Raw genomic sequence first — 26,611 nt, forward strand, 5'->3', positions numbered from 1 at the left:
TTAAGTTTTGAAACAAAATTTGGACATTTTAGGACAAAGGCTCTCCCATGTCAAATAGACTGCACGGCCATAAGCACCACAGAGGTTCAGAGGAGAGAAAACAACTTCTGGCTAAAGTGAAAAGAAGTTTTACCCAGGACATGGAACTTGAACTGGATACTGAGGACTCCCCTGAAGAACGAGTAAGACTGAACTAAAAGGAATAAACTAGAGACAGTGAAGGACAACTGTAATCAAATGGAACAACACAAGCAACACTAGGCAGGATGGCACATGGGAAAAACACAATGCATATTCTAGTATCCCAGAGCTTTGAAAGAAAAGTGGGAAAACATGAAAAGAGTTTGGTGACTAATTAGATATGGAGTCAAAAGAAAAGGAACAAAATAATCTTATCTTCAGAAAAGTGTTCCTTTTAAAAGGATTTTAATCCATTAGAGGAGTATTTTATTACACGATTCTTTCCACATATAATCGTAAACCTTCTCTCCTTTCATTCTCAATTTCACTACTTGATTTTAATTCCTAGGCACATAAACCTTATGGAAAAAGAGGACAACAACGCAATAAATGGAATTAAAGCTCCAATTCTGTTTTAAAAGATGGTCTTCTCCTTACATTGCAATAACTTTGCTCTATAATAGGCATAACACAGACAAAACTCTTGTACACTTCTCCAAACAATTCTGGGAAACTGTAGAAAAAAATAAAACAGCACCTTTTTTTCCTGAGGCAACTAACTGGTTTATATACTGTATCTGATTTTTTCCCACTATTATAATTTTTAAGGTAAAAAGTTTTAATTTTAGACATTATCCTACTTATTAGTAGTCAAGTTACAGACTTACATTTAGATTTAACTTTACTATATTTTATCATATTTATTGGAAAAAAATTAAATATTACTCAGCAGAGTTACGCAAAGACTAGAGCAATAAAATACAGAGTAATCCCGGCTTTTGGAAAATATTACTCTGAGAGATTTCATTGGAAAAGCTTCTAGAACCATCATTTGAAAAAAAAAAACAACACAAATATTAAAGTCAGATAATATAATTCCCTTTTCATTTCATCTGATCCTGGCTTAGTTTGCAAAATAGGAAACAACCCAATGGATGAAAGAGAAACCAGAGCTGCAACCAGGAGAGAAAAGTACTCATACCTCTACCCCACCACTGTACAACACTGCATGGTTCATCCCTATTTTCAAGACCATATCCCTGGACCCTGCATGTCACAGACCATCTTCAATGCGCTCAGCTGGCAGAGTCTTGGCAAGGAGACTATACCGCCTCAGTGTCCCAATCTACAGAGGTAAGTAATCAGATGATGCAAAAATAAAAACTGAAACAGTATGTGATTCCCTTTTGTAATACATAAAAGATTAACTAATGTCTTCTACAATGTCAGTAGTACTCTTAGAATTAAAAACAGAACATTTTCATTGTTGTAATTTTTTTAAAAAAAGATGTAAGCAGTGACTTTCTTCTTTAATGCAAACCATGGTACTATTACATTGAAATTTACTTTGCATAATTAATATGTTTTTGAGGACGGTAGTAATTACGTAGCGGTCTAAGATAAACGTTAGGGATCATGATTAAGAGGGAGAAAAACAGAGGAAAGGCATAAGGCAAATCAGACTATCCACAATTTATAATAGAACTGAGAGTGAATTTACAATAGTACTAAGCACTAACATGTTCTAAGAGTCCTACTAAAATGCAGTCTAACAAAAGCACTTGTTGGCAAAAATAAAGTGTTTCCCTATATTTGTAAGGAAAACATTTGGCAAAGTCATTATGGAGACAGTTTCCATTTCTAGAGTGCATTTCAACCAATCAATCAATATCTTTGGAGCTTTCTATAGGAAATTACTTCCATGTCTCAGAGAAAATCTTGGTAAATACACAAAGTAACAAAGCTAGCCATGTATAGTAGTATTTTACCTTAAAAACGGAGATCTGTGTTTCTGGTAACAGCTTCCTTTAATACTAAGAGCACAAAAGAAACTGAACTTACAGCTTCCCTTTTATTAGCCTATTTATAAGCTAAATATTTCCTGTAAAGGACTTTTAACAACCTGAACAAATATTCATGAAACACCAAGGAGCACTGTTAAATTGTCTTTTTGAAAACTGCTTTTGTTATATCAATGCTTGAACATAAGCTAATGACCCCGGAACTGTCACTCATTTCTAAACCACTTTAAAAGAACAAATTATTTTGAGACAACTAAAACTTTCTGTAATTCAAAAATACTATTAAGGTAAATTAAAAATTCCCCTCCCATCATGGCCCTCATGCACACGCACGTTCATTCGGCAGCCACTGCTCTAGAGAACCACTTCCCTTGTAAAACGATGTAGAGAATTTAGCATATGACTTTTTTTTCTTGTGTACCTCAGGTGTTTGGGAAACTGTCTTTATCTAAGTCATGCAATAGGTAAGTTATAATATAGACTGCACCTCATAATATCATCTTATATATTATAATAACTGAATCATAAACAGCACTATAAAGAACCAGGAGACCAAATGAGTGAGAAAAAAGACTTCACAGGAGATGCTGATGTGATAAAGACCTATCACTGGCAACAGGGAGCTGGTATTTGTGACTAAGACCACTAGAATTTCCCTATTATTTTCAAATGCTGCCACCAGACCTCATTGGGGAGGAGATTTTTTAAGTAATTTGTATAAATGAATACTTGGCAGACTCACTTCAGAAATAAATCAGGACTAAATGGTCTTTAAAATCCTAAGCCAAGTATTTCAAGTTCAGTAAAGGAAAAGTGAAATTATCATGATCAAATTTTCCACGTTTTTCTAAAACATGACCAGACCTTTGAAATTTTCTCTTTTCTTGAGATTGTGCTAATATGTTTCTCTGTATTTCATTCCATTGTGTTCTTAAAATTATCAGTCCTTGGGATTTATTTTACATGCAATGACTAGAGAACAGGTTACACCTTTGGATAAACTATTCTATTCACCTGTTCCTGTCTTCCCTAGAGAAAACTTCTGCTGTAAGAGAGGAAAAGTGACTTATTTTACTCATGAGTCTGGAAAAAGGAACCTAGTAGGCTCTAAAACGTAAGCATCAAATCTATATCTGCACCATCTGCACAATATACAGATAAGATACATGGACTTTAAAGAATGCTCCAGTAATGAGGAAACATCAGAAAAAGAAATTAGGAACATTTTAAAATGCAAGTAAAAAGGAAAACATGATTTTATAATAAAGTTACCATGTACATCTTTCCCCTCTGTGAAAGAAAATTGCAACCTTGGAAATGTGAAGTCCTCTCTAATATATTAGACTAAAATATTAATCATTTTATAAGTTGCAATTAATTATAGTCAAAATGCTATAATAAAAAGTGAAAACACCATTTGACTCCCACACTTAAAATACATAGAAAGTTTAAACTGATTATCATAAAAACTAGCTGGACATGGTGGCACACACTCATAGGCTCAGTTACTCGGGAGGCTAAGGAAGGATGCACCTGAGCCCAGGGGATTGAGGATGCAGTGAGCTATGATCATGCCACTGCACTCCAACCTGAGCAACAGAGCAAGATCCTGTCTCAAAAAAAAACCCTCCAAAATTTTTTTTTAAAAAAACAACTTACAGGTGTGTTTCTTGAGCTATAAGTAAATTTTGGCAGTCAGTAGACATATATCTTAAAATGTAATTTTTAGTATCTGGCACCACACATTTTACATCACTGTGCCACAATAAAGCTTTGACTACACAAAATAATAAGATACAAATTTTTTTTTATTTCTTCAATTTCATCATTTTTGATGTGGTTCTTGTGTTTAAAATGTGCTACTTTTACACCCCCCCAAAAAAATACTTAGTCTGTTAATTTTAACTATACAGTACATCATAGACATTTACAAAGAAATTTGAAATCACAGATAATACAAACGGTTTTTTTAAAGTCACCATAATACATTCTGAAACTGTGACTAATATACTGCATTTCTTGATCAATGAATTAGCCTTTGAGACAGCAATTCACATTAATATTTGAAGTATATTGTTTATAATTTTTATAACATGAAGCTAATAGTATACATTTTTTTCTAGTCTTACAACACAAGAAAGCTAATAATCAACTATAACCCTATAATAGATTTTAACTATTTTATTCATTGACTACTCTGGTTTTAGTCTTGACAGTGTGATTACTGACCTTGCTGCATTTATTTTAAAACTCTCTCTCTCTCTATATATATATATATATAATAAAATAAAATTAAAATAAAATAATCTAGCCACAATGAATACCAACATCAGCCTGGCATATTCATTACTGTATATACTACTGTTCTGTTTTAGGCCTTAGCAAAATTTGGGACGAGGATAATTATTTTAACAACTGTGAAGGAAAACACAGGATCAAGGACAAAGTACAGGAAGGCGATCTTTCTACTAAAACCCAATTTAAGGCAACTTTACCTAAAAGCACTCACTATACTTAATATAGCATAAAGACTTATCTTTTAAAAATTATAATCAGGTCTTCAGGGAGAGAAGACCTTATTAAAAAAAAAATTACTTCCCTCTGCCACAGGAAACATATTACTTATTAAGAGCTTCCTCATTCAGATTTTTGCAGAAGCCAATATATTTGTATCATTTTTATACTTCTGTGTTTTCATATTTAATGTCCTCAAATCAAATCAAGATATTTCTTCATAATAATTTTTATATAGTTCTCTGGATGCTCTTCATCACATATTATTGATTGGAAATGGAGTGCAATGCATTACCTGCCTGCAAGAGCTAAATTTACTGATAATTGAAGGACGCTTGCCCCACTTCATAGATTCTGCAAAAATGAACTGTTGTTGAATTTGACTAACTGCACAGATTGTGGTGTATTTGAAGGCTACTAAGTACAATTTATAATGCATAACAAAAATCTTCATTATTTTAGTTACAAAATGCTTAGCACAGGACATATCACATAATAAATGTTAAAGTATCAGGTATTACTCAGATATTTAAAGGACATCATGTGAAAAAGGGACTAGTCTGTGATATCCTCAAAGGACAGAACCTGGATGTAAGTATATTCCTGAGACTCAAACCAGAGGTCAGACTAAGGAATCTCTCTAAGGTTTATTCTCTCAAGCACATGACATTCCAACTCAAATGCAAACAAACATTAACTAATTTTTGTTGAAAGTAGTATATAAGGTACTGTGGAAGATAAAGAAAAAAACTGTAACGCAAAATATTATTTAACAAGAACGTACATGCTTGAAAGAGTAGAAGGATCCACCTATAAACAATATAAATAAGATATAAGACAAATAAGAAAAATCGAAGTCTAGAAAAGCTTCTTAGAGGATGTAAAAGATGAGCTCAGCCAAGCATGAACACGAAATGAGTAGAACAGATTATTTCTTAGAGACCAGAAGATGAAAAGACTTTTCTGAGTTGGACTGATTAGGACAAGTTTCTCCTTTCAAGAAACCTGAGCTTTGAGTTAGCCTTTGAAGAAAGGAAGAAAACAAACAGAGGGAACAGGGTATTCTAGAAAGGCTGAGGGAAACAGGATGTTCTGCTATAATAAAATGACTAGCCCAGCTGAACTGCAGATTTAGCTCTGGAGCCTAGAGAAGAAGAAACAGAAAGATAAATTAGCAGTAGCTGTACAAGCATATATGATAACATATACTTCTCTCACCTCAAAACTTTAGACAACCTTGTACATATATGGATGTTAAGCTTGGACTTTGTAGGCACTGTAAACAACTCAAAATGTTAGAGTAGGGCAGTAGCATGATGAAAACACTGTAATTATGTGATTAGTCTTTTCACGTGTCAAAGGATAAAAAATTACTTTGTGAAAAAATTAAAGATAATTATATCAATAACTATGAAGAAAAATGCAGAGTCAAGGACAAAGTACAGTAAGGAGATCTTTCTATTAAAAATCTCTTTTAAGACAACTTTACCTAAAAGGATTTACTATACTTAATACAGCATAAAGAGTAAACTTTATAAAATATAACCAGCTTTTCAGATTTCTATTGAAATTGCCTTCATCTGTTTAATTAGATATTTATTAATGTCATTTCTGAGTATATAAAAATACTGAAGGGGGTATGCAGAAATAATTCCTTTGGCATAAAATGCTAATAATCATACTTTGGTAATAAATGATTTCTACACTGGTCCTTAGTGTTCATGAGAAACAATCTAATAAGCATTCATTTTATGACCTAAGAAGTATCTGTACAGCAGGTCTTAGCAAGATACAGCAATTACATTAAGTCCCTGATACTTAGTTTAGCACAAGCTAAATGTCAAAAATGCCAATCACAGTGCTGCGGGTTTTTAAATTTTAATTGCTTAAAAAAAGAGGAAACTAAATCTACTAATGCCAATTTCAAATTGCTTCATTCATCTTCACTTAGTTCTGTTACCACTTCTTTGTAAGCCAAAGGACACTGCTTCCTACTGAAAGCTGAAGAGAGATGTTTTGGCAAGAAGCGGTTCTTCTCAGTGCGCACCGGCAAATGAGGTTAAGCAGGAGATTGTGACTCAGCTAATGCTGGTTCCCAACTTTTCTCATTTTAATATTTTGATATGTTCCTTCCGAATTAACTTGCCATTCAGGTGACAAGAAAGCCTCCTGAAGTTCTTGGTAAATAAAACACTTTATACTAAAACGAGATGAATGTTTAAAGTTCAAACCTAGACTCAGAATAACAACGTTTTATTCTTCCTAAGAAGCATCTGAATGTGGCATTTCCAATTTGTCAAAAAAAAAAAAAAAAAAAAAAAAAAAAAAAAGAAACAACCCTGACATTTTCCCAGATGCCTTTTAAAAGGCCATGAAGTTTATAGAGCAAAATGAACACATTAGAAAAAAATGAGAACAAAACATTTTATTATATGTCACACAAATATTGAGAATGGAAAAGGTAATTAATATCCACAATTAGACAATTTAAAAGATAGTTCCTTCAGTGCATACCCACGAAAACTCAAATCACTTATTTTAAAAAGTATACATGATCAATAGCTTATTTTTGCTTTATACACACACGCCAACATATTTTAAACAGTAAAGTCACGTAATACTTTGTCAAAATAACGATCTCCCCAATTTATTTATGTTTCATTGACAGGCCGGTCTTGGAGGTGAACCTATGCAAAATCTCTACCTTTTCAGCCTTACTTCCCAATAAAGCATAACATTTTTCACAGCAAAAGCTGTGAATACGCTTTCAAATCAAGTCTCAAACATTTTTATTCCAATGCATTTGCTCATACCATTCATTCTGTGGAGAATATTGTTGTCTCAACAGAAAGTGGTATTAGTAATAAGTATTCAGTAGTAAGTCAATATGCATTCCAATTACAAAAAAGTTCCTGGAGATAAAATCTGTTATAAGTCATAAAATAGGAAGTTCAATAATTTTAAATACAACTTATGATACTGAGTTGGTAAAGAAAACAAGAAACCAAAAACAACCTAAGAATTTCCAACAAACTGTTGGAACAGAAGGACAAAGAGTGAAAACATGAAGCATGATTATGTACCTGGAAAACCAAGGCAACAGGCTAACATACAGGAAAGTGGGAGAGTTCTCAGTTGTCACACTCAAGTACATTGATGTGTGGGAACAAGGCTGTCCATTTACTAGTCAGAACAACTGGAGAATTTAAGAGAGAAATTAAGAGTAAATGTGATTTTAAGAAGCAATGGACAAGTGTTGTGAGTTGAATTATGTTCCCCCAAAAATATGTTTAAGTCCTAACCCCAGTAAAGGCTGAATTTACCTTATTAAAAATGCTTGAGACAGGAAGTGTTTCAGAATTTTTATTTATTTTTTTATTTAAGGGTACTTGCAAAATACATACTAGTTGAGCAACCCTAATCAAAAAATCTGACATTCAAATTGCTCCAAAGTGCATTTCTTTTGAGAGCTCAAAAAGGAGCTGAAAAGTTTCAAATTTGGGGGCATTTTAGATTTTCAGGTTAGGAATACTCAACCTATACCTGCCATTGTGACTTTATTTGGATATGGGGTCTTTGCAGATATAATCAAGATGAGGTCATACTAGATTAGGGTTAGGCCCTGAATCCAGTGACTGGTATCCTTATATAAGAAAAAGAAAGATATGGATACACACCAGAAGGCTGCATGAAGACAGCGGAAGAGATTGGAATTATTTTGCACAAGCCAATGAATTCCAAGGACTACAGTAAATACCAGAAACTGGAAAAGGCAAAAAAGTACTCTTCCCCAGAGCCTTCACAAGCGTGATCCTGCCCGAATCTTGATTTTGGATTTCTGGACTCCAGAACTGTGAGAGAAAAATATTCTGTTATCTTAAGCCACCCAGTTTGTGCTACCTTGTTATGGTAGCCCTAGAAAACTAATACACGTAAGATTTCACACAACATGTACACCAGTAAATTCTATATTTAGCATTTATGTACCATTCCTGAAACCAGTTTAAATGCCAAAATGACTTTAAGTCAGCCTCCAGAGAATTCAACTCCTTCCTTGATACTTCAGTCACTCAAACTCAAACATTCCTCCCTTCTCAATAGTAACATACAAAGTAACTAAGACAAGGAAATAAGGAATTTTTGTTCAATTACACCAATTTTTTTCAAGTGCTACATATACTTCACTTAAGTTTAGGTAAATGAATGTCTGGTCTCAGTAAAAGAAAAAAGATTATACCATTAATTTACATCAAAGTTTAATAAATAAGCACAATTTAAAAAATGAAAATGTTGGAAGTAAAAGTCTGTTTCATTTTCACATCTGATATATATCTATTATGGATTACATTGTGTCCCTTCAAAATTCATATCTGAAAGTCATAATTTCCAGTGCCTCAGAAAGTGACCATATCTAGAGAGGGGGGGGTCTTTGTAGTAGCAATCAAGTTAGGATAAGGCCATTGGGGTAGGTCCTAATCCAGTACGACAAGTATTCTTATAAAAAGGAGAAATTTAGAGACAGACACACCTAGAGTCAGAACTCCAGGTAGATGGCTATCTAAAAGTCAGGAAGATGCCTGGAACAGATCCTTCCTTCACAGCCCTCACAAAGAATCCACCCTGCCAACACCTTGATTTCAGAGGTCTGCCCTCCAGAACAGTGAGACAATAAATATCTGTTGTATAAATTATCCAGTTAGTTGCACTTTGTTACAGCATTTCAGCAAACTTATACACCAAATTCTAATCCAAGTGTTTTTCAAAGGCACAAAATCTGGCTTCATGGATATTGTGCAAATACAGTGGGAAACCAGAAGACTTAACCAAATGGCAACAAGATCCAATCTACTCCAGGAATTCCCTGCTCCTATCTATCCCTCATCTACCAGTCTGATTCTTTCAAAATGTATTTAGCAAATATTTGAGCCTCCACTAAATTCTAGGTTTGGTCTTATTTAATCCTCAGAATGACCCTATGAGGTAGGTATTGATATTTAGACTTTACGAATAGAGAATCAGAAAGACAATAATATCCCCAAGACCATACAATGAGAAGCATGGAGCACAGACCTCTTTAAGGGCCTCTAAGCCTGTACTCTCAACACTTTATACACTATACTGCCTTTCTGAGAAAGTTCTTTTCAAAAAAAATCTGAACTGTCTACTTTGGAGACTAAAGCAACGTAGTCAAAACATTGTGCAGCTGCCAAAAAATTATACAATTACTGCCACTGCTCTCCAGAGGTACAAAACTTAAATCAGATGGTAGAGAATGAGGAAGTGACACCCTGCTTGAGAATCTGTCATATTACAAAACTTCCCACTTCTAGAAGTTATCTTCTTTTCCTATCATAGGTTACTCTGAGCTAAAAAATGTCCCTAAGAATACAAGAACATGTGAGAAAGAAAAAAGAAGCTTTTATGCCGTTAGAGGGTCCACATAAGAAGTTCCTGGTAAACTCCCCGCATACCAAGACCACAAGCAAGAGCTACAGGGAGGACTCTGCTGTCCTTGCTACAGGCACACCTTAGGAAAAAGGGGAGAGAACGTTTTTAGTTTACAAACTCAACAGTCAAATGGCCATGGCTGTTTAGGGTCTAGAATGTCTTAAAGCTTTTCCACCCACAGTGCACTGTGCACTGAAGTTTCAGCTTACAATAACAAAGCACTCCGGTACAAGTATCACAAAACTGACAAGGAAAATAATGGAAATATTTTTACATAACCTTTTACAAAATTCTAGCAGTAAATCCATCCCCAAGCAAAATCCGGTTTTAAAGCTAAGGCCAATTTTTATTTTGTAAAACTACAGTGAGAATCCTCTGTTGTACTGTAACTTCAGCATGCAGAAAAGTCCATTTACACTTTCCTGCACAGATTAAAATGCTTCTCACTACAGTAATCTGATACTGGAAGCTTTCAGGTTTTTAAACTTAAATATCATATATATATATAATCCAGAAATAATTCCTTACAATTAAAAGGTTAAAAAGGACGGGGATTTCAGAGACTCTCGTTTTCACAAGTCTCCTAATACTTAGAAAAGTGTGAGTCCTAATGAACCAAAATCTAGGGAGAAGAAAAGGTGGAGCATCTGAAAATTCGCATTTGTTAAAAGTAACCGTCTAGGTGATTTCCCAGGGATTTTGTTTAACGTAAAAATCAAGTATCTCCATATCCTTAAAACAGGTAATTTTGTTTTTCTTTTTTTTTTTTTGAGACGGAGTCTTGCTCTGTTGCCCAGGCTGGAGGGCGATCTCCGCTCACTGCAAGCTCTGCCTCCCGGGTTCAGGCCATTCTCCTGCCTCAGCCTCCCAAGTAGCTGGGACTATAGGCGCCTGCCACCACGCCCAGCTAATTTTTTGTATTTTTAGTAGAGACGGGGTTTCACTGTTTAGCCAGGATGGTCTCTATTTCCTGACCTCATGATCTGCCTGCCTTGACCTCCCAAAGTGCTGGGATTACAGGCGTGAGCCACCGCGCCCAGCTAAACAGGTAAATTTTATGATATGCAAATTATATATCAATAAAGCTTTTTAAAATCACTCATTTCCTTCTGTATACTTGCTGTGACCTTAATATGCATTAGTAATACTAAGGTCACAGTTTAAAATTCTACTAGCCTGTTGTCCAAAATGAAAAGCTGAATATGGAGGGAAAAAAAGATAGATTTGGGGCTCTCCGCAGATTTTTAGCTAAGCTTTTAGAAAAAAGAATCACTGACAAAGGACAGTGTCTGCTTAAACAAAGTAAGACACCACTGTTTAGAAAAACCCCTAAATCAAAAAATATTAGTTTGCTACCATTATGAGCATAAAGAATCTATCACAGGCCATGACTAGGATCTTTCTTAGCTAACCAAGTTGGTTTGAGTTACTTTAATTAAAAGTCCTCTAAATAATTCACAAATAGGATATGAGTTATCTCAGGCAAAATTTAAAACAGCTCTAAAACCCTAACTACATACATTTTTTTAAAAAAATTATTTCCTCATTAGTCACAGAGCAACAAAAGTGTTAAATCTGTAGGAGTGTTTGTAACTTCCAAAATTATTTTTAGAGGAAATACATTTAATATACCAACAGCATTGATTCTTCTTATAGATTCCATAACACCCACAGCATCTATGCCATATGTTAGAGATTTTCATTTGAACTGAGATGATTACATTTTCTGATTAAACAGTAACTGAAAAGATAAGTAGCAGTCTAATTACGTATCTAAATAAAATATATATTTTAAGTGATTTCTCTATCCAACATTTGAAGATAGCAACACATAACACAGGATTTGCTGAGCAGGACTAGTTAAGTAAAATATTCAATTAAAAAATTATTCTACTAATGTAAACATTCAAAGTTCAATGCCTGATATATTCTCTCCAATCTTCCAACTAAAACCAAGAAACCCTAAACATTTTATACTCACTCTATACATTAAATTATAATAACACAAAGTCAAAAGCCTAAGACTTCTTTAAATTTTAACCTATTCTTTTTTTTTTTTTGAGACAGAGTCTCACTCTGTCACCCAGGCTGTAGTGCAATGGTGTGATTTCGGCTCACTGCAACCTCCACCTTCCGGGTTCATGTGATTCTCCTGCTTCAGCCTCCTGAGTAGCTGGAATTACAGGCACGTGCCACCACACCCAGTTAATTTTTGCATTTTTAGTAGAGACTGGGTTTCACCATGTTGGTCAGGCTTGTCTCAACTTCTTGACCTTGTGATCTGCCCACCTTTGCCTTCCAAAGTGCTGGGATTACAGGAGTGAGCCACTGCACCAGGCTCCTATTCTTTTAATTTATCACAAACACACAGTGTGGTCACAACACAAACAAGGTATTTTTATGTTAATCACATGCCTCTAAGAAGAAAATCAAATCTTTTCTAATCAATATTCTTAAATGGCTCATAAAGCAAAATCTGATGCTACCCTAAGAATTCAATGTATTATCAACCGACAAAATTACCTCAAGTTCAAACATAAGGGTTACTACTACTGATGCATTGGAAAAAAAACCAAACCAACCAGTTTTTCTGTAGCATTATACACAAAGAACCTGGAAATCTGTATATATTTGTAGAATTCATTTTATTACTGAAACTATAAAAATAAACTTAATTTACTCTTACAAATTAAAAGAATCAATAGAAAATTATCTCACCTCTATGCAAATACTTAAAAGTGTTTAGCAGGGTTGAATTACTGTGCAATTTTAGATGAAAAAATTAAGAATGGTTGAAACAACTGCCAATTTTGGCAAAAGCAAAGCATCCAAACCACACTATTATACTCAATCCTCTCTAATCTTCTCTGAACCACTGTACAAAATACTTTTAAAATTGTTCATCCCTTAATCAGCAGGTTGCTGTACTCTATCAGGACAAGCTGAACAATATTTCTATGTTGCTGAAAAAAGAGAATAGAGCCTGTTTACTGTGTCAGACCAAGTAGATACCCAGAAATCAATGGATGGGGAGGAAAGGAGAACAGTATTCGCTGTATAAGGGGAAAGAAATCTTACTGAAAACTCCAAGAGCTGAGTGATACTCTCAGGTGACAGCTCAAGTCTCTAATGTCCCTCAGTTCCTTGTGTGAATAAATCAGTTTCCAAGCAACTCTGCATAAGCATTATATCTGCTGCCTGCAAATCATTCAGTTGTTTCACAAATATACATTATTATGATTCTCAAGATGGCAAGGGGTTGATAAATTACTAACAGTTTAGTTCTATATTATTTATTTTAGCTTACATATGTGGAGCCACCCTAATTTCTACTTGCAAACTGCACAATTTACAGTTTACATCCTCTCACCCAATTATAATTTGACAATCACCTCCCCCAGCTAGGAAGCTGTGAAAAGATAGTTAAGGCCAGACGTATAGGACAGAACTGCCATGGATGAGACACAACAATTGTTCTTAAGTCCTAAAGCTTAAAAAAAATTGTTTCATAAATTACCTTTATTGTCATCGTAGCAGATCAAACTGTAAGAGACTGTCCAGTGTTTCTGTTTCTTGCTACATTGGAATATTCAAATGCTACTAAAAATAAGTGTGAGTCATTTGAGTCTTGCATAACTCTCATCCTGCAAACATTTGATGCAATGGTATTTGTTTAAAAAATGACCCACCTGCTCCCTCTTGGGTTCCTGTGCCTCACTCCATCTTGAAATAAGCATGCTCCTTAAGAGTTTGCCCTCAGCTTCTTTGGCCTCTATACAACTTATCCTTTTGTAATTTTATGCAGTATTATTCCTACTAACACAACCTGAATGTCTTTAAGGCACTATACTCATCATATCCTAAAATGGACTCATCTTCCATCTCAATTTCCCCAAACTGCTCCGCCTCCAAAAAGTCCCTGTAGCAAACCAGAACCATTCACCCATATGATAAAGCCAGAAACCTGAGTAAATCCTTACTCCCCTTTCTCCCTCAATCCTTTGATCCAAGTAATCCTATCAACTGTATTTCCTCAAAAGTGTAAATATTTGTTCACTGCAGTCCTTCCTACAACCACCATCCAAGTCCAAACCCTACCAATTAGACTACTGTATTTTAATAACCTCTAACTGCTCTCCCTCCAGCCTCACTTACATGTTTACATAGCAACCTGTGTTTCTTTTTTTAGTAACATCTATTACATTTCTTTGATTCACTCTATAAACATACATTGAATGTGTGCCATGGTCCAGACACTATACCAAAACTACAAACACAGCAGTAAAGGAAAGAAACCACAGGCCCTCTAAAGCTCTCTGTCTCATCAGTGTAACTACGTGCTGCGCACCTTTCTTCCCCATCAGACCAAGCTCCATGAGGGCAGGGATGACGTCCTTGTTAGTGTCCATATGTCCTGTATGAGGATACCACTGTATCCTCAGTGTCCAGCATAATAAATGACAAACAGTATTCAATAAACATGTGAATAAAAGACAAAATTACCACGTGCATGTGTGCACACATACACAGCCTTAAATTCTTCACCTTCCCTAGCACTACTGTCTCATTACACTGCTTAACGGTTATTTCCACCTGCATAACTCATCTCAAACATTTTCCCCAAACCAGCATTTCTCCTTTGACCACTGTATCTGTAGCATACTTTAAGGTACTCGGGTTTAGAAAGCTGTCCTCCACTCATCTTCCCCTTGCTCTCTTCTTCCAATCAGAGGTGCAGTCTCTCCCCTGGGCCCCCAATGGCACCATTCTAATCGTGCTTCCCATTCTCTGTGTTACAGCAATTTATACCCTTCTATAAATAAGGTAAACTTGTTGAAGCTAGGGACGGCTTCATTCACTTCTATATTCTCCAGCCAGCATTGCCTTACAAATGTAGGCCCAAAAATATTTGCTAAGAGAAATCCAATAGGAAAACAAGAAAAACTGAAGGAACATTTGTGAATCTAGGAACATATTGACAGTACCTATGACTGAAATGACTGCAAGGAGAGACTATAAAATCTCCAATCTTGGAGAGCATGAGAGCAAAACAGGTGAGGCACTATCAGCTAAATAGCTTTTATTTTTGCCTCTAGGTTCCTGAGCTACTGATTATAAAACAGCTTAAATTCTTGTCAGAGGGCATATTCTAATGTCTAATACTATAAACCTCAAACTTTTTAAAAGTAGCCAACATTATTTCCCTACTGAAACCAAATGCAGAATGTCACAAATAAAAGAGATAAAAATAAAGCTGCTTAACTATTCACAACAGCAAAGACATGGAATCAACCTAAATACCTATCAATGACAGACTGGGTAAAGAAAATATGGTGTATATATACCATGGAATACTATGCAGCCACAATAAAGAAGAAGATCATATCTTTTGTGGAAGCAGATGGAGCTGGAGGCTATTATCATTAGCAAACTAACACAGGAACAGAAAACACCACGTTCTTATTTATAAGTGGGAGCCAAATGATGAGAACTCATGGACCCAAAGAAGGGAACAATGGACACTGGGGCCTACTTGAGGGTAGCGAGTGGGAAAAGGGAGAGGAGCAGAAAAAATAACTACTGGGTGCTAGGCTTAGTACCTGGGTGCAATAATATTACCACAATATAATAATATTACAACAATCCCCTGTGACATGAGTTCACCTATTAACTAACCTGTAAATGTGCCCATGAACCTAAAATAAAAGTTAAAAAAAAAAAAATAGAGCTGCTCCAGCTGAAGCTGGTCAGATAGAGAGGGCCACCTGCACAGTCTTGTCGGGATCCTTCCCATACAACAGCCCTTATTATGATTTGTGGAAGAAATCTTGAAAATCTGGCTCTAAAGGCAGTTCAAGCTTCCCTTGGGCCACCCTCACTGACTGTATGCATCAATGTGGGTCAAGAGCAACATGGAATCCTCAGGAACCAACAATGAGGATGCTGTGCCAGGGGAAGGAGCTTCTGTATAGGTATTAGAGATAGAACTGTCCTGAGGCAGATACCCCCATTATTGGAAGACCAAACAAAGAAGCAAGATGGAACTAAAGGAAAAGGGGTCATGACAAGTCACTTAAGTCTGCTTCCAATTTGAGTTGTGAAATGAAAAGTAATCGGACCTCTGAAATCCACATACTCCAGCCCAGCTAAGAAAACAGGAGAAGCCATAGGGACTTAGAGCCAGAATCTTAGGTGTTATATACATTTGCCCAGAGTGTCCTCCCCGCTATAGATGCCCTTCCAGAGCCAGCTGCAGCAGATGGTGGGATGATAATGCAAGAACTGATAACCTGCTGATTCCAACAACATGTTCATAAAGCATTCCCACCTCTAAAGCATAGTTACGCAAATTCTATTGTATCTAAATATCCGTAGGAGATATAATCTTCTCCATTTAGTGGGTTAAAAAGCTAATAAAATTATTTTTAATTAAGTTAATAAAACAATCTAAGTCAGATGTCATAAATGGGCCATTCCTTTAGCCTGGCACAGTACCTTCTGCAAAGTTTACGAGATTCCAGGAATTGACAATGCCAATCTTGGACACCTTACATTTCACTCGGCTCATCAGGAGTGAAATTCATTTAAAGTTAACTGTAACCACAGCAAGGGAACTTGGTAGTTAATTGCCAAGACAGCTGTTCAAAAACACCAGTTAAATAGCGGGGATGTGAAGAGCACTTAGCATTATCCAGAAAACTACTGCAGCAGAAATACCCTGGAGTTCCGGTAATAACAATAAAAAGGTACAGCTGAATAACTCACCAACTAAGAATAAAAACAAAAGTAGCATTTAGGAGGACAGAATTCCTCTTAAAGACCACAAAGCAACGGCTTAATGCCTAATTTAAGAATACAGAAAACTCTTGATTCAGAAGTAAAATTAAAAAAACAAACAAACAAACAAAAACCTGACTAGTGTTTCCTTCCTCCATAAAAATTAGAATCACACTATCTAATAACACCTAAAGTCAAAGAGCAAGAAATACATATGCAAAAGGGAGAAGACGATACTCTACATGGAAAGAAGAAAAATACTAGTTCCTGTTTGCTTTAGAATATACTTGAGAGCTGCCTCATTTCAAGAGCTGAATAAACCTGGCAAATACACATGATGAGAGAATTTTGACAAGTCTGATATATTAATGATAGGAGGAATTGCCAACATTCATTTCGTGATCATACTCCCCTAGAACTGTATTCAATTCAACTCTACAACACAAGATCATTAAAAAAAAAAAAAAACAAAAATAAAAACCTGTCAGTTCCCAATAAACTGAACCCATCATGACTCATCTCAACCTTCCAGGTTTTCATGATTTAAACCACCACTTAATAAGGCAGAAATTATTTCCTCTTCCTTTAAAAAAAAAAAAAATATAAGTGATAAGAAAAAAGCCCCATTCCTATTCCTGAACAATATAATCCGCCAGTGACTGCTCAAAGTCGTTCACAGATTTTTACATGATAGCAATCAGACAGCTAATGCACTGTTTTCCTAACCCACTATGGTCAAAACCACTAGACCGGTATTCAAAGTTCTTTTCTACAGGCTAAAGAAAAACCAGTTCAATGCAGCATTTTAACATGTCATTTCAAGGTTTTGGAAAAAAACTATAAAAAGTTTTATAAAATGTTGAATTATAAAAATGTTGAAAAAATTATGTTAAGCTGTAAAAACATCTTAAGAATCTTCTTCTTTGCTTGTAGAATGCTAACTGTAGAAGGAAAACACAAATTATAGGAAGAAAAAGGATAGATCCCCTAAGTGAAATTACTGTGTCAATGGTTTAAGAATTATTTGAGTATTTGATAATATATTGCTATATTGCTTTCCAAAAATGCTGTACCAATTTAAACTTCTGCCTTTTCTACTGTACTTCACTGCCTCTGCATGTTATTGTTAAGTCTTTTGGTAATCTAAGAGACCAAAAATACATTCTAACCACTTCGTAGTATTCGTAGTATTTTGCTTTCAGATTTGTACAAATGCTGTAAATAATAATTTCTTTCCTATTTGATATTAATTTTGAATCCTTCTTCATACTGTCAGCCATGGTTTCTATCATGCTTATCTCCCACCCCTTCCATGTGCCATGCAGGTTGTAGGAAGTACGTGGCTGTGAGCACACCCACCCAGGATTCAGATGAGCTGGGTGCTAGTACCACACCATTACCTAGCTGAATGACACAGTTAACCTATTGCTGGGCCTCAGAAAACATACTCCAAACTGAAGGCCTCAAAACCAAGTTTTTCTCTGATCTTCTCCTGCCTTCCTGTCTCTCAGTCCTATTTTCTCCCAAGGCTAGCTACAGAAACCAGAATCACTCTTTCCCAAGGTGGGTTACAAAAACCAGAATCCTTTTTCCCCAAACCCAGTCATAAAACTGAAAAATATTACTCTAACTTTCCCTCGGTCTTTCTGTGTAAAAACTGATCATAAAGAAATTACCTGACCTATCTTGTTTGACTGTGGGTCACAAGACCCCAAGCCAGACAGGGTCCTGCTCCATACTCAGAAGAAAAGAATGCATGCTCAGAGAATGCAAGAAAAATCTAGATGGGCCTTGCTGAGTTTCCCCACTCAGTCTGTTAACATTAGATCGTTCGTATTTTGGCCAATATGTCCATACTTTGTTGAACCTAAGCATAAAAATGGGCATTTTCCCCTGTATCTTTGGGTCTTCACTCTGAAGGCTCCCGTGCATACATACATTACATAAATTTGTATGCCTTTTCTCCAATTAATCTGCCTTCTAAGTCAGTTGATTTTTCAGTGAACCTTCAGAGGGCAAAAGGGAACTTTTCCCTTGGCCTCAAAATTACTTTGGTTTCACTTTCCCCTTAATGATTGGATAAAACGGCCTTTTAAGTTCAAATTCTATTCAATTTCATTTTTCCGTCTCTTAAAGTTCCTTCTCTGGTGATCCTGCAATTCTTAAACTAACTCTCTTCATAGATATCAATTTTAGAAAAGCCTTACTGAATATCCATCTATATATTATATAATACTTTAAAGATTTCAGTAGGCTAACAGAGAAGGTAAGAAAAAACAAGATAATGTTAAAAGGTTGGGGGAAAACAGACAAAAAAGTAGAAAAAAGACATACTTATATTGGCATCATATATTTGGCAAATGATATTCTTCCACAACCTCAGTTAGGGTCCTTTTCTCAGAGAACTGCCACTGTGGTGATTCACTTCATTTTTCCATCTTAGTATGCCTTTGAATTTCTTCAAATTATATGCAAAACTTTGGGCAAGAATCTGCATTTTTCTGGGGAAGAATAATCATGGCTTTCATCAGATTCTCAAAAGGGTTCATTTAGCAAAAAAACTGAAGACTCCTTAACCTAGACAAACGACTCATGTCCTATCTTCCGGTCCACTCTTTCTTCTCTGAAGCAGTTGGGGACCATATTGGGGTTTTCTGTGCCCTCCTCTTTATTTCTGAGACTGTCTGGGACTCCTTTCCTTCAATGGTACCAATAAAAACCTCTCTACTCTCACTATAGGATGAAGATTCATTCACTGCAATCCATCCCACCACAACAGACACACTGCAAATGATAACTGGATCATTCCACACCAGAGTCGAGCCACGTAATGAGTAAAATGTGGTTTCATCCTAAAAATCAGTATCTTATTTGACCCATGAAAAAAAGGCCTCTGCCCTGCAAAACACAGAGGACTGTCTCTCCTTTTACAGGGGTGTGTGGGGGTGGGACAGTGCATGCGGTAGTGATAACTGAAAATCACTGCCCTAGAAAACCAGAGAATGTCTGGGCGCGGTGGCTCACGCCTGTAATCCCAGCACTTCGGGAGGCCGAGGCGTGCAGACTGCCTGAGCTCAGGAGTTCAAGACCATGCTGGGCAACGTGGCGAAACCCCATCTCTACTCATATACAAAACAATTAGCCAGGCGTGGTGGCACACACCTGTAGTCCCAGCTATTCAGGAGGCTGAGGCAGGAGAATAGCTTGAGCCCAGAAGGCGGAGGTTGCAGTGAGCCGAGATCGCACCACTGCACTCCAGCTTGGTCTAGAGTGAGACTCCATCTCAAAACACCAGAGAAAGATGGCTGCAGCTGTTTTTGCTTCAAGTTTCCCATTCCATGACACCTAAAGTTGGAGTCTAAGCAGACTGAGTTCCCCAGAAAGCTGGGCTTCCTTCCACCTTCCATCTGTCCAGCTACTCAGCTAGTATAGTTCTGGGAGGTGCTTAGAACTAACTATCTAGAAATCCTGAGATGGAAAACTACAGTACCAAAGGAGGGAACCTGCTCACCCTGGCTTCCTGAAGGAAACTGACAGTCAATCCCAGGTCAGGGTCCGGCAAGACTCTGCTGTACCCCAACAGACTGCTACTGACTGGATCAAGCCTACAAGCTACTTGGACCTCTGCACTGAGAAGGCAATGTCTGTGGAGCAGTCTGGGGACCCTGCATGGGAAAGCAGGTCAGGCTGCGGGCATAGTATGGTCTATAACATTTAAATATTTAAACTAGTGGTTCTCAACCAGGAACAATTTTGTCCCCCAGAGGACATTTGGCAATGTCTAGAGACACTGTTGGTTGTCACAAGCTTGGGGCAGGAAGGTTACTCCTGGCTTCCAGTTGGTAGAGGCCAAGGATGCTGTTAAATGTCCTACAGTGCATAGGACAGTCCCTTAAACCCCTAAACCTGTCCCAGACATCAATAGTGTAAAGACTGAAAACCCCTGATTTAAACTATGATTTGCAGACCTCCATTTGTATTCTTGTCGCAGACCTCAAATATGGTACAGACAGGCCTGCAAAGAACATAATCACAAACTATATATATATATATTTTTTCCTTTTTAGAGACAGGTCTTACTCTGTTGCCCAGGCTGGAGTACAGTGGTGAGATCATAGCTCATTGCAGCCTCAGCCTCCTCGGCTCAAACAATCCTCCTGCCTCAGCCTCCAAGTAGCTAGGACTACAGGTATGTAACACCATACCTGACTGACTTTTCATTTTTCTGTAGAGGCAGGGTCTGTGTTGCCCAGGTTGGTCTAGAACTCTTGGCCAAAAGCAATCCTCTTTTCTTGGCCTCCCAAAGTACTGGGGTCACAGGCGTGAGCCACTGCACCTCGCCAAATTATAAAACTTTTATAACACTATCTTTATGAAAAAAAAAAAAAAGTTCCAGTTATGGTATCCAGAGAATAACTTATCTGACTCCAGTTACAATTCAATCCATTCTACACATAGGCCAGAAGGGTGTGGGGGAGTAAGGCGGATGAAGAGAGGTTGGTTAATAGGTAAATCATACAGTTAGATGGAGTAAGTTCTAACATCTGATAACAGAGGAGGATGACTATAGTTAACAACAATGTACTGTATATTTCAAAGTAGCTAGAAGAGAGGACTTGAAATGTTCCCAACACACAGAAACGATAAACACTCAAAGTGATGGATACCCTAAATACCCTGACCTGATTATTACACACTGTATGAATATAACAAAATATCACATGTACCCTACCCCATAAATGTGAAAATATTATGTATCAATTTAAAAAATTTTTAAAGATTCAATTATTAATTTATTCAACATTTACCAAGCACCTATTATATAACCAGGCACAGTGTTAAGCAAAAGTAACAGTGTTAAACTGATGGGATCCCATTCAACTCCTGCCTGGCTCAGAGCGCTATAGTATGAAAAAAGAGCTGGGACTTAGAGGTCAGACCCATCTAGTTGCAATCCCAGCTCTACCACTTACTGTCATTAGGAATGTTACTTACCTTTTCTGAACTTCAGTCTCTCTATCTTCTAAAACAGGTCAAATAGGGCCTCCCTCAAAGTGCAAGAGTTAAATAAGATAGGTAAAGCACAAAGCATACTGCCTACCACACAATCAGTATTCAATAATTACTTCCTATTACTAATAGCAAACTGTAAGTCTTCATAAAGCAATCAAGAAGTTGGAAACTGCTACTAAGCCTATAAAAAGCCACTATAACTGCGATTGTGAGAGCATAGAAACCCCTCAAATGGCCGGGAGCGGTGGCTCACGCCTGTAATCCCAGCACTTTGGGAGGCCAAGGCAGGGAGATCACGAGGTCAGGAGATTGAGACCATCCTGGCTAACATGGTGAAACCCCATCTCTACTAAAAACACAAAAAATTAGCCAGGCGTGGTGGCACATGCCTGCAGTCCCAGCTACTTGGGAGGCTGAGGCAGGAGAATGGCTTGAACCTGGGATTTGGAGGTTGCAGTGAGCAGAAATCGTGCCACTGCACTCCAGCCTGGGCGACAGAGCAAGACTCCGTCTTAAAAGAAACAAAAACCTCAAATTCTGGCTTTCTCTTTCTCCAGCATTATCTCCTACTACCTACATAATCTTTAATGTAGCTCCATGTCCCCATGAGTGGGGACAGACTGAAAGATGAGATCTGGGCAGCAAACAGGGCAGTGGCAAGCCAAAGGTCACTGCAAAAAAGAAAATTCATCAGCTACAGCTCTGGCAGGACACACAGGTGGTGGACAGAAGAAGGGAGGAAGGAAGGAGATGGGAGGGGAAGGGAGAAGGAAGCAAGGGGACGATGAGGAAAGGGGGGAAGAGGGGAAAAAAGGAGAGAAAGAATGAGAATATGAATGAACACAAAAGGCTAATAATCCAGTAATATGAAAGCGTAGGCCAAGTTTGCATGTAATGTGTCTCTAAAAGGAAAACACTTCAGTCAGCACTTTTACAATTCATTCTGCATTTCTTTCATAAAAATGAATTTAAAAATAAGTTAAATATAATCAGCGTCATCAAAAGAAAAACAAATATGGAGTAACCATATTATTACTACAGCCTGAGAAATTTGCCTAGATATCAACGTCAGTACCTAAACAAGAAAAGAAAGCATTCAACACACATAATCACTCAAAGTATAGTTTAACAGCAAACAACATTTGAGAGTTTTGGTTTTCCCTAGAAAATATAGAATAAATTCTCATATAATATAAAAGAGCACATTTTACTGGACCTGTTTTGAAGCAAGTTATCTGTGAACTCAGGAGCTACTTTCACATAAGGAGTTTACTAAAAGTTTAAGTTTGTGTCTATGTAAACAAGAATCTACTTAGCACACCAGTGGGATCCACAGCTTTTCCCAAGATTTCTGTCACAGGATGGAAGCAAAGACATTCTTGTAAGTTCACGGAATGATTTAAATTTTGACCAAGCTTACATTTGTCTTAATGTAACGCAAGGGGAAAAAAAGGCTAAACTATCATCAATTTAGTGCTAGAGAAAAATTAATGTTACTATGCTCACTGTGGTTACTGATTATAGGGTCCAGTTCTGTGTTCAAGTCATGGTTTTACTCCATGGAAACTCACAGAAGGCTCAGCTTACCGATACACAAAATAAAATGATTAAGAAGCTTTAACAGTCCTTCCAACTCACATTCCGATTCAGAGTTTGAAAATCTTTAAAAGAGAATGCTTCTTAATGGTCCTTTGAATGGAGAATGAAATAAAGGCCTCTAGAAAAATGACGTGTCAAATTATAGGTTTACAGGTTTGAAATAGCATTCAGTGACATAGTCTTGAAATCTGTGCCTAAGGATTGTTTCAGACTACAGGCTTGTAACACGACCACAAAACTGTTTCTGTGTCCTGGCAGTTTCCTGTCAGGCATCCTTCCAGGTGGTTGCTTTCTCAGAGAGTCTATGGATCTCCAAAATAATTCCAGTGAAGTGGCTGTTAATATTCATGAGATATATCATTGCTTAGCCAGTGGGGTTACTGCATGCTCCACTGGATTCTAGTTATTAACAACAGTTTCGACGAGTACCAATATTCCAAATAAGCAACAAAATAGCTAAAGTAGAATAATTCTATGACTTACAGCAAGGGTTGCTCTCAGAATTGGAGAGTCTGAGAGACCACAGTGACCACCTCCAACCCTTTGATTTTAATTAAAACTCTTATGGATTAACTGGCCTGGGCTTATCACTGAGCCTCTCAACCATTTAACATTAAAACAACCAATCAAACAAAAACACTTAGCTTATCTAAGCATAGTTTTCCTCCTAAGAGCTGTGAACTTCCTCCTAAATTCCCTCAGAGAATAACAACTGTGCCATCTCTGTGTTGGATATATATTCTACAGACAGAATTTCAAAGAGATATTATTGTCCACTGCACTATCCCAGCAATTCTGGCAGCTGTGACAGCCAAAGAAGAGAAAAGGCAAATATGAACACTATGCACCTCACACGGGTACCCCCAGTCAATCAATCCACAGCACACTTCTATTCAGTCATAAAAAATGTACCATGACAAATATTAACAATGACAGATAAAGCAAACATTAAACTTGTCTTCCAGTCAGGGTGTGAAATCTGCATTTTTAACTATGCAAACTCCACCATGGCCCATCCTAAAATCATTTTGCAGAGTAAACTAAACATTTCAAAAGAAACAAGTTTACTATATTCACTCTATGAAGCTAGATAACCCTAGAACATAACTAAAAATTTTATTTCACAGGATAATTTTGGCATGTTACCAATAAATTCTACTCGAAGCCTCAACTTTCAATAGATGCTTACCTCCTCCCCTTTGGTTTCTCAGAAAATAAAAGATTAGCATAGCACTAGTCTCAAATATTCACTGAATGACGTGAACATGAATTTAGAAGTAATAAACCGGCAATAACAATGAAGATGATTGTAAATGATATTCTTCCAGCCAAAAGGAATAAAACAAATATAAACTGAACATATTTACTGGATACGAAGTCCAAGAACGTGAGTTAAGGGCACACAGTGGTGTGTCAAGAAAACAAAATCCACAGTACCCACGTATGTATGAGGAGTTAAAAGTAATCTGCATTAGGACTAAAGATCTGCCACAGGAATATCTTTAAATCTCAAGAAAATATTTAAATATCTTTGGTATCAATTTAAATTTAACATCCTTAAATATCAAGAAAACATCAATCTTTCTAATATCAAGAAATAACTCATCTTTTCCCACCGCTAGACGAAAAGGGCATTTGAGACTGACCTGGAAATTCAGTGTCCCATATGGCTACAAAAATAAGGACAACTAGAAGTAGTTATGAATTCTAGGAAATATATTCACAAGTGTGTAAAGATTCTATGGTATTGAACACTTAGTCAAAAGAGTCCTACTTGAATTCTCAAATCAATGACCAAGTTGCTTCCTCTCTACCCAAGATCAGGAGCTTCCTAGTTTGCACATGTCCATATTGACCAGTGGATATAAAGTCACACTACGATTATCTGGGTCATTTAAAAATAGGTCATTAGTAGTATGGTAGTATCGCGTCTGTCTAAAAATCCTCCAAGACCGAGTGACTTTTAAACTTTGGGGTGCCTTGGTAACCCCAGGGACGCTTATGAGATGTGCAGACTCCGGGGCCCAAACTCCAGACTCTAATTCCATGGGACTAGGGAGGGGCTCGAAACCAGTATTTTTAATCATCTGCCCGGGTGAACCCGAAGTGTGGTCCAAAAAGCCACACTCCAGGCGCCTCCGCCTAACAAGCTCCACAGAGGGCGCCGACTTCAGCCGCCCCGGCCGCGATACGGACGCCGTTAGGCTGTCGGGGGTCTGTCTGGGGGCCGCGGGAAGGGGCTCGTGGCCGGCGCGTCCGCTAGCGACGTCCGGCCCCTGAAGTGAGAAGGGACTGACAACGGCACCGCAGTTATTTTCAGTATTTCCATAAAGTCTCACGAAGCCGTGTGGCCGTGGGAAAAGGGCTTTAACTTTGAAATCCCACGGGTCTAGGTTACCACCAGCTCTGCCGTCTCCTAACAGCGCGTCCCAGCAGTTGCCTTAACGTTTGGGCCTCAGTTTCCCGATCCGTGCAACGGGCTCACGCCATCCCCGGAAGGCTGAGCGGAAACGAAACTAACTCCGCCGCCCGCAGGCACTTCCTGGCTCTCCTCAGCGCGGCCCAGCCTCCCCAGCCGCCCCGGGAGGACGACCCAGCCGAAGCGCGTCGCGCAGGCGGCCGCCTCCTAACGCCCCCGGCCCTCGGCCGGCCACTCACGGGTAGGCATGGCGACCTCGACCGCGCTCGCCGCGGCACCGAGGCTCAGCGTGGTCGCGCAGGGAGCGCCGACGGCACCATGACGGCCGTTGCACGGCCGCGGAGGCCGAGACGAGGCGAAGGGCGAAGGGCGGAGGGAGCGGACGCGGACCCCGCGGTCACGCAACCGAGCGGGCGAGAGCTACCGCCGCCAGCCCGGTCCCCGCCGGGCGACGCGACGGACGACCCACGCCCGTTACGTCAGCGCGCCGCTGCCGTCCCGGCTCCGCCCCCGCGGACGGCCGGGCTCGGCCAGCGGGTGTACTGAGTGACTGGGGACAGCCACGTAGAACAACTTCGGGTGCTTTCTGTTGCCAAAGCCTGGTGACCTGAGTTGCATTCGTTTTCCTTGATCTCTATTTGGAGTACATCACTTTACGTTTGTGAGGATGATGGCTTTGAGCGCACGGAGTATCTGTGGGCTTTTTCTTTTGCAATCGGTTTAACTTGCAATGCGTATTGCATACTCTGAAAGCATGGTTTATTTGAGATGCACTAAGGTCATTTGGGGTGATGGCTGCTCATTTTTTGAGAAGACAGAAAATGTAATTTCCTTTTGCTCTTGTGACTTTCAGAGCGAC

The 26,611-nt window shown here is 38.0% G+C and overlaps 1 protein-coding gene across 5 annotated transcripts in view; it reads right to left on the reverse strand.

Moving 5' to 3' along the window:
• EFR3A (EFR3 homolog A) overlaps window positions 1–26,206 on the reverse strand; it is a 101,270-nt gene extending 75,064 nt beyond the window's left edge. Inside the window, exon 1 of one of the 5 annotated variants that reach the window (XM_050801596.1) lies at window positions 25,992–26,206. In XM_050801596.1, the coding sequence (XP_050657553.1) occupies window positions 25,992–26,001 (10 nt within the window). In that variant the 5' untranslated portion in view covers window positions 26,002–26,206. Of the gene's footprint in view, window positions 1–8,173; window positions 8,742–13,461; window positions 21,091–25,731; window positions 25,738–25,991 lie in introns of those variants that run through there. The other 4 variants (XM_050801598.1, XM_050801599.1, XM_050801597.1 and 1 more) reach the window with 4 other exon arrangements.
• Window positions 26,207–26,611: the final 405 nt, after the last annotated feature.

Source organism: Macaca thibetana, chromosome 8 (assembly GCF_024542745.1).
Source record: "Macaca thibetana thibetana isolate TM-01 chromosome 8, ASM2454274v1, whole genome shotgun sequence".
NCBI classification, from domain to species: domain Eukaryota; kingdom Metazoa; phylum Chordata; class Mammalia; order Primates; family Cercopithecidae; genus Macaca; species Macaca thibetana.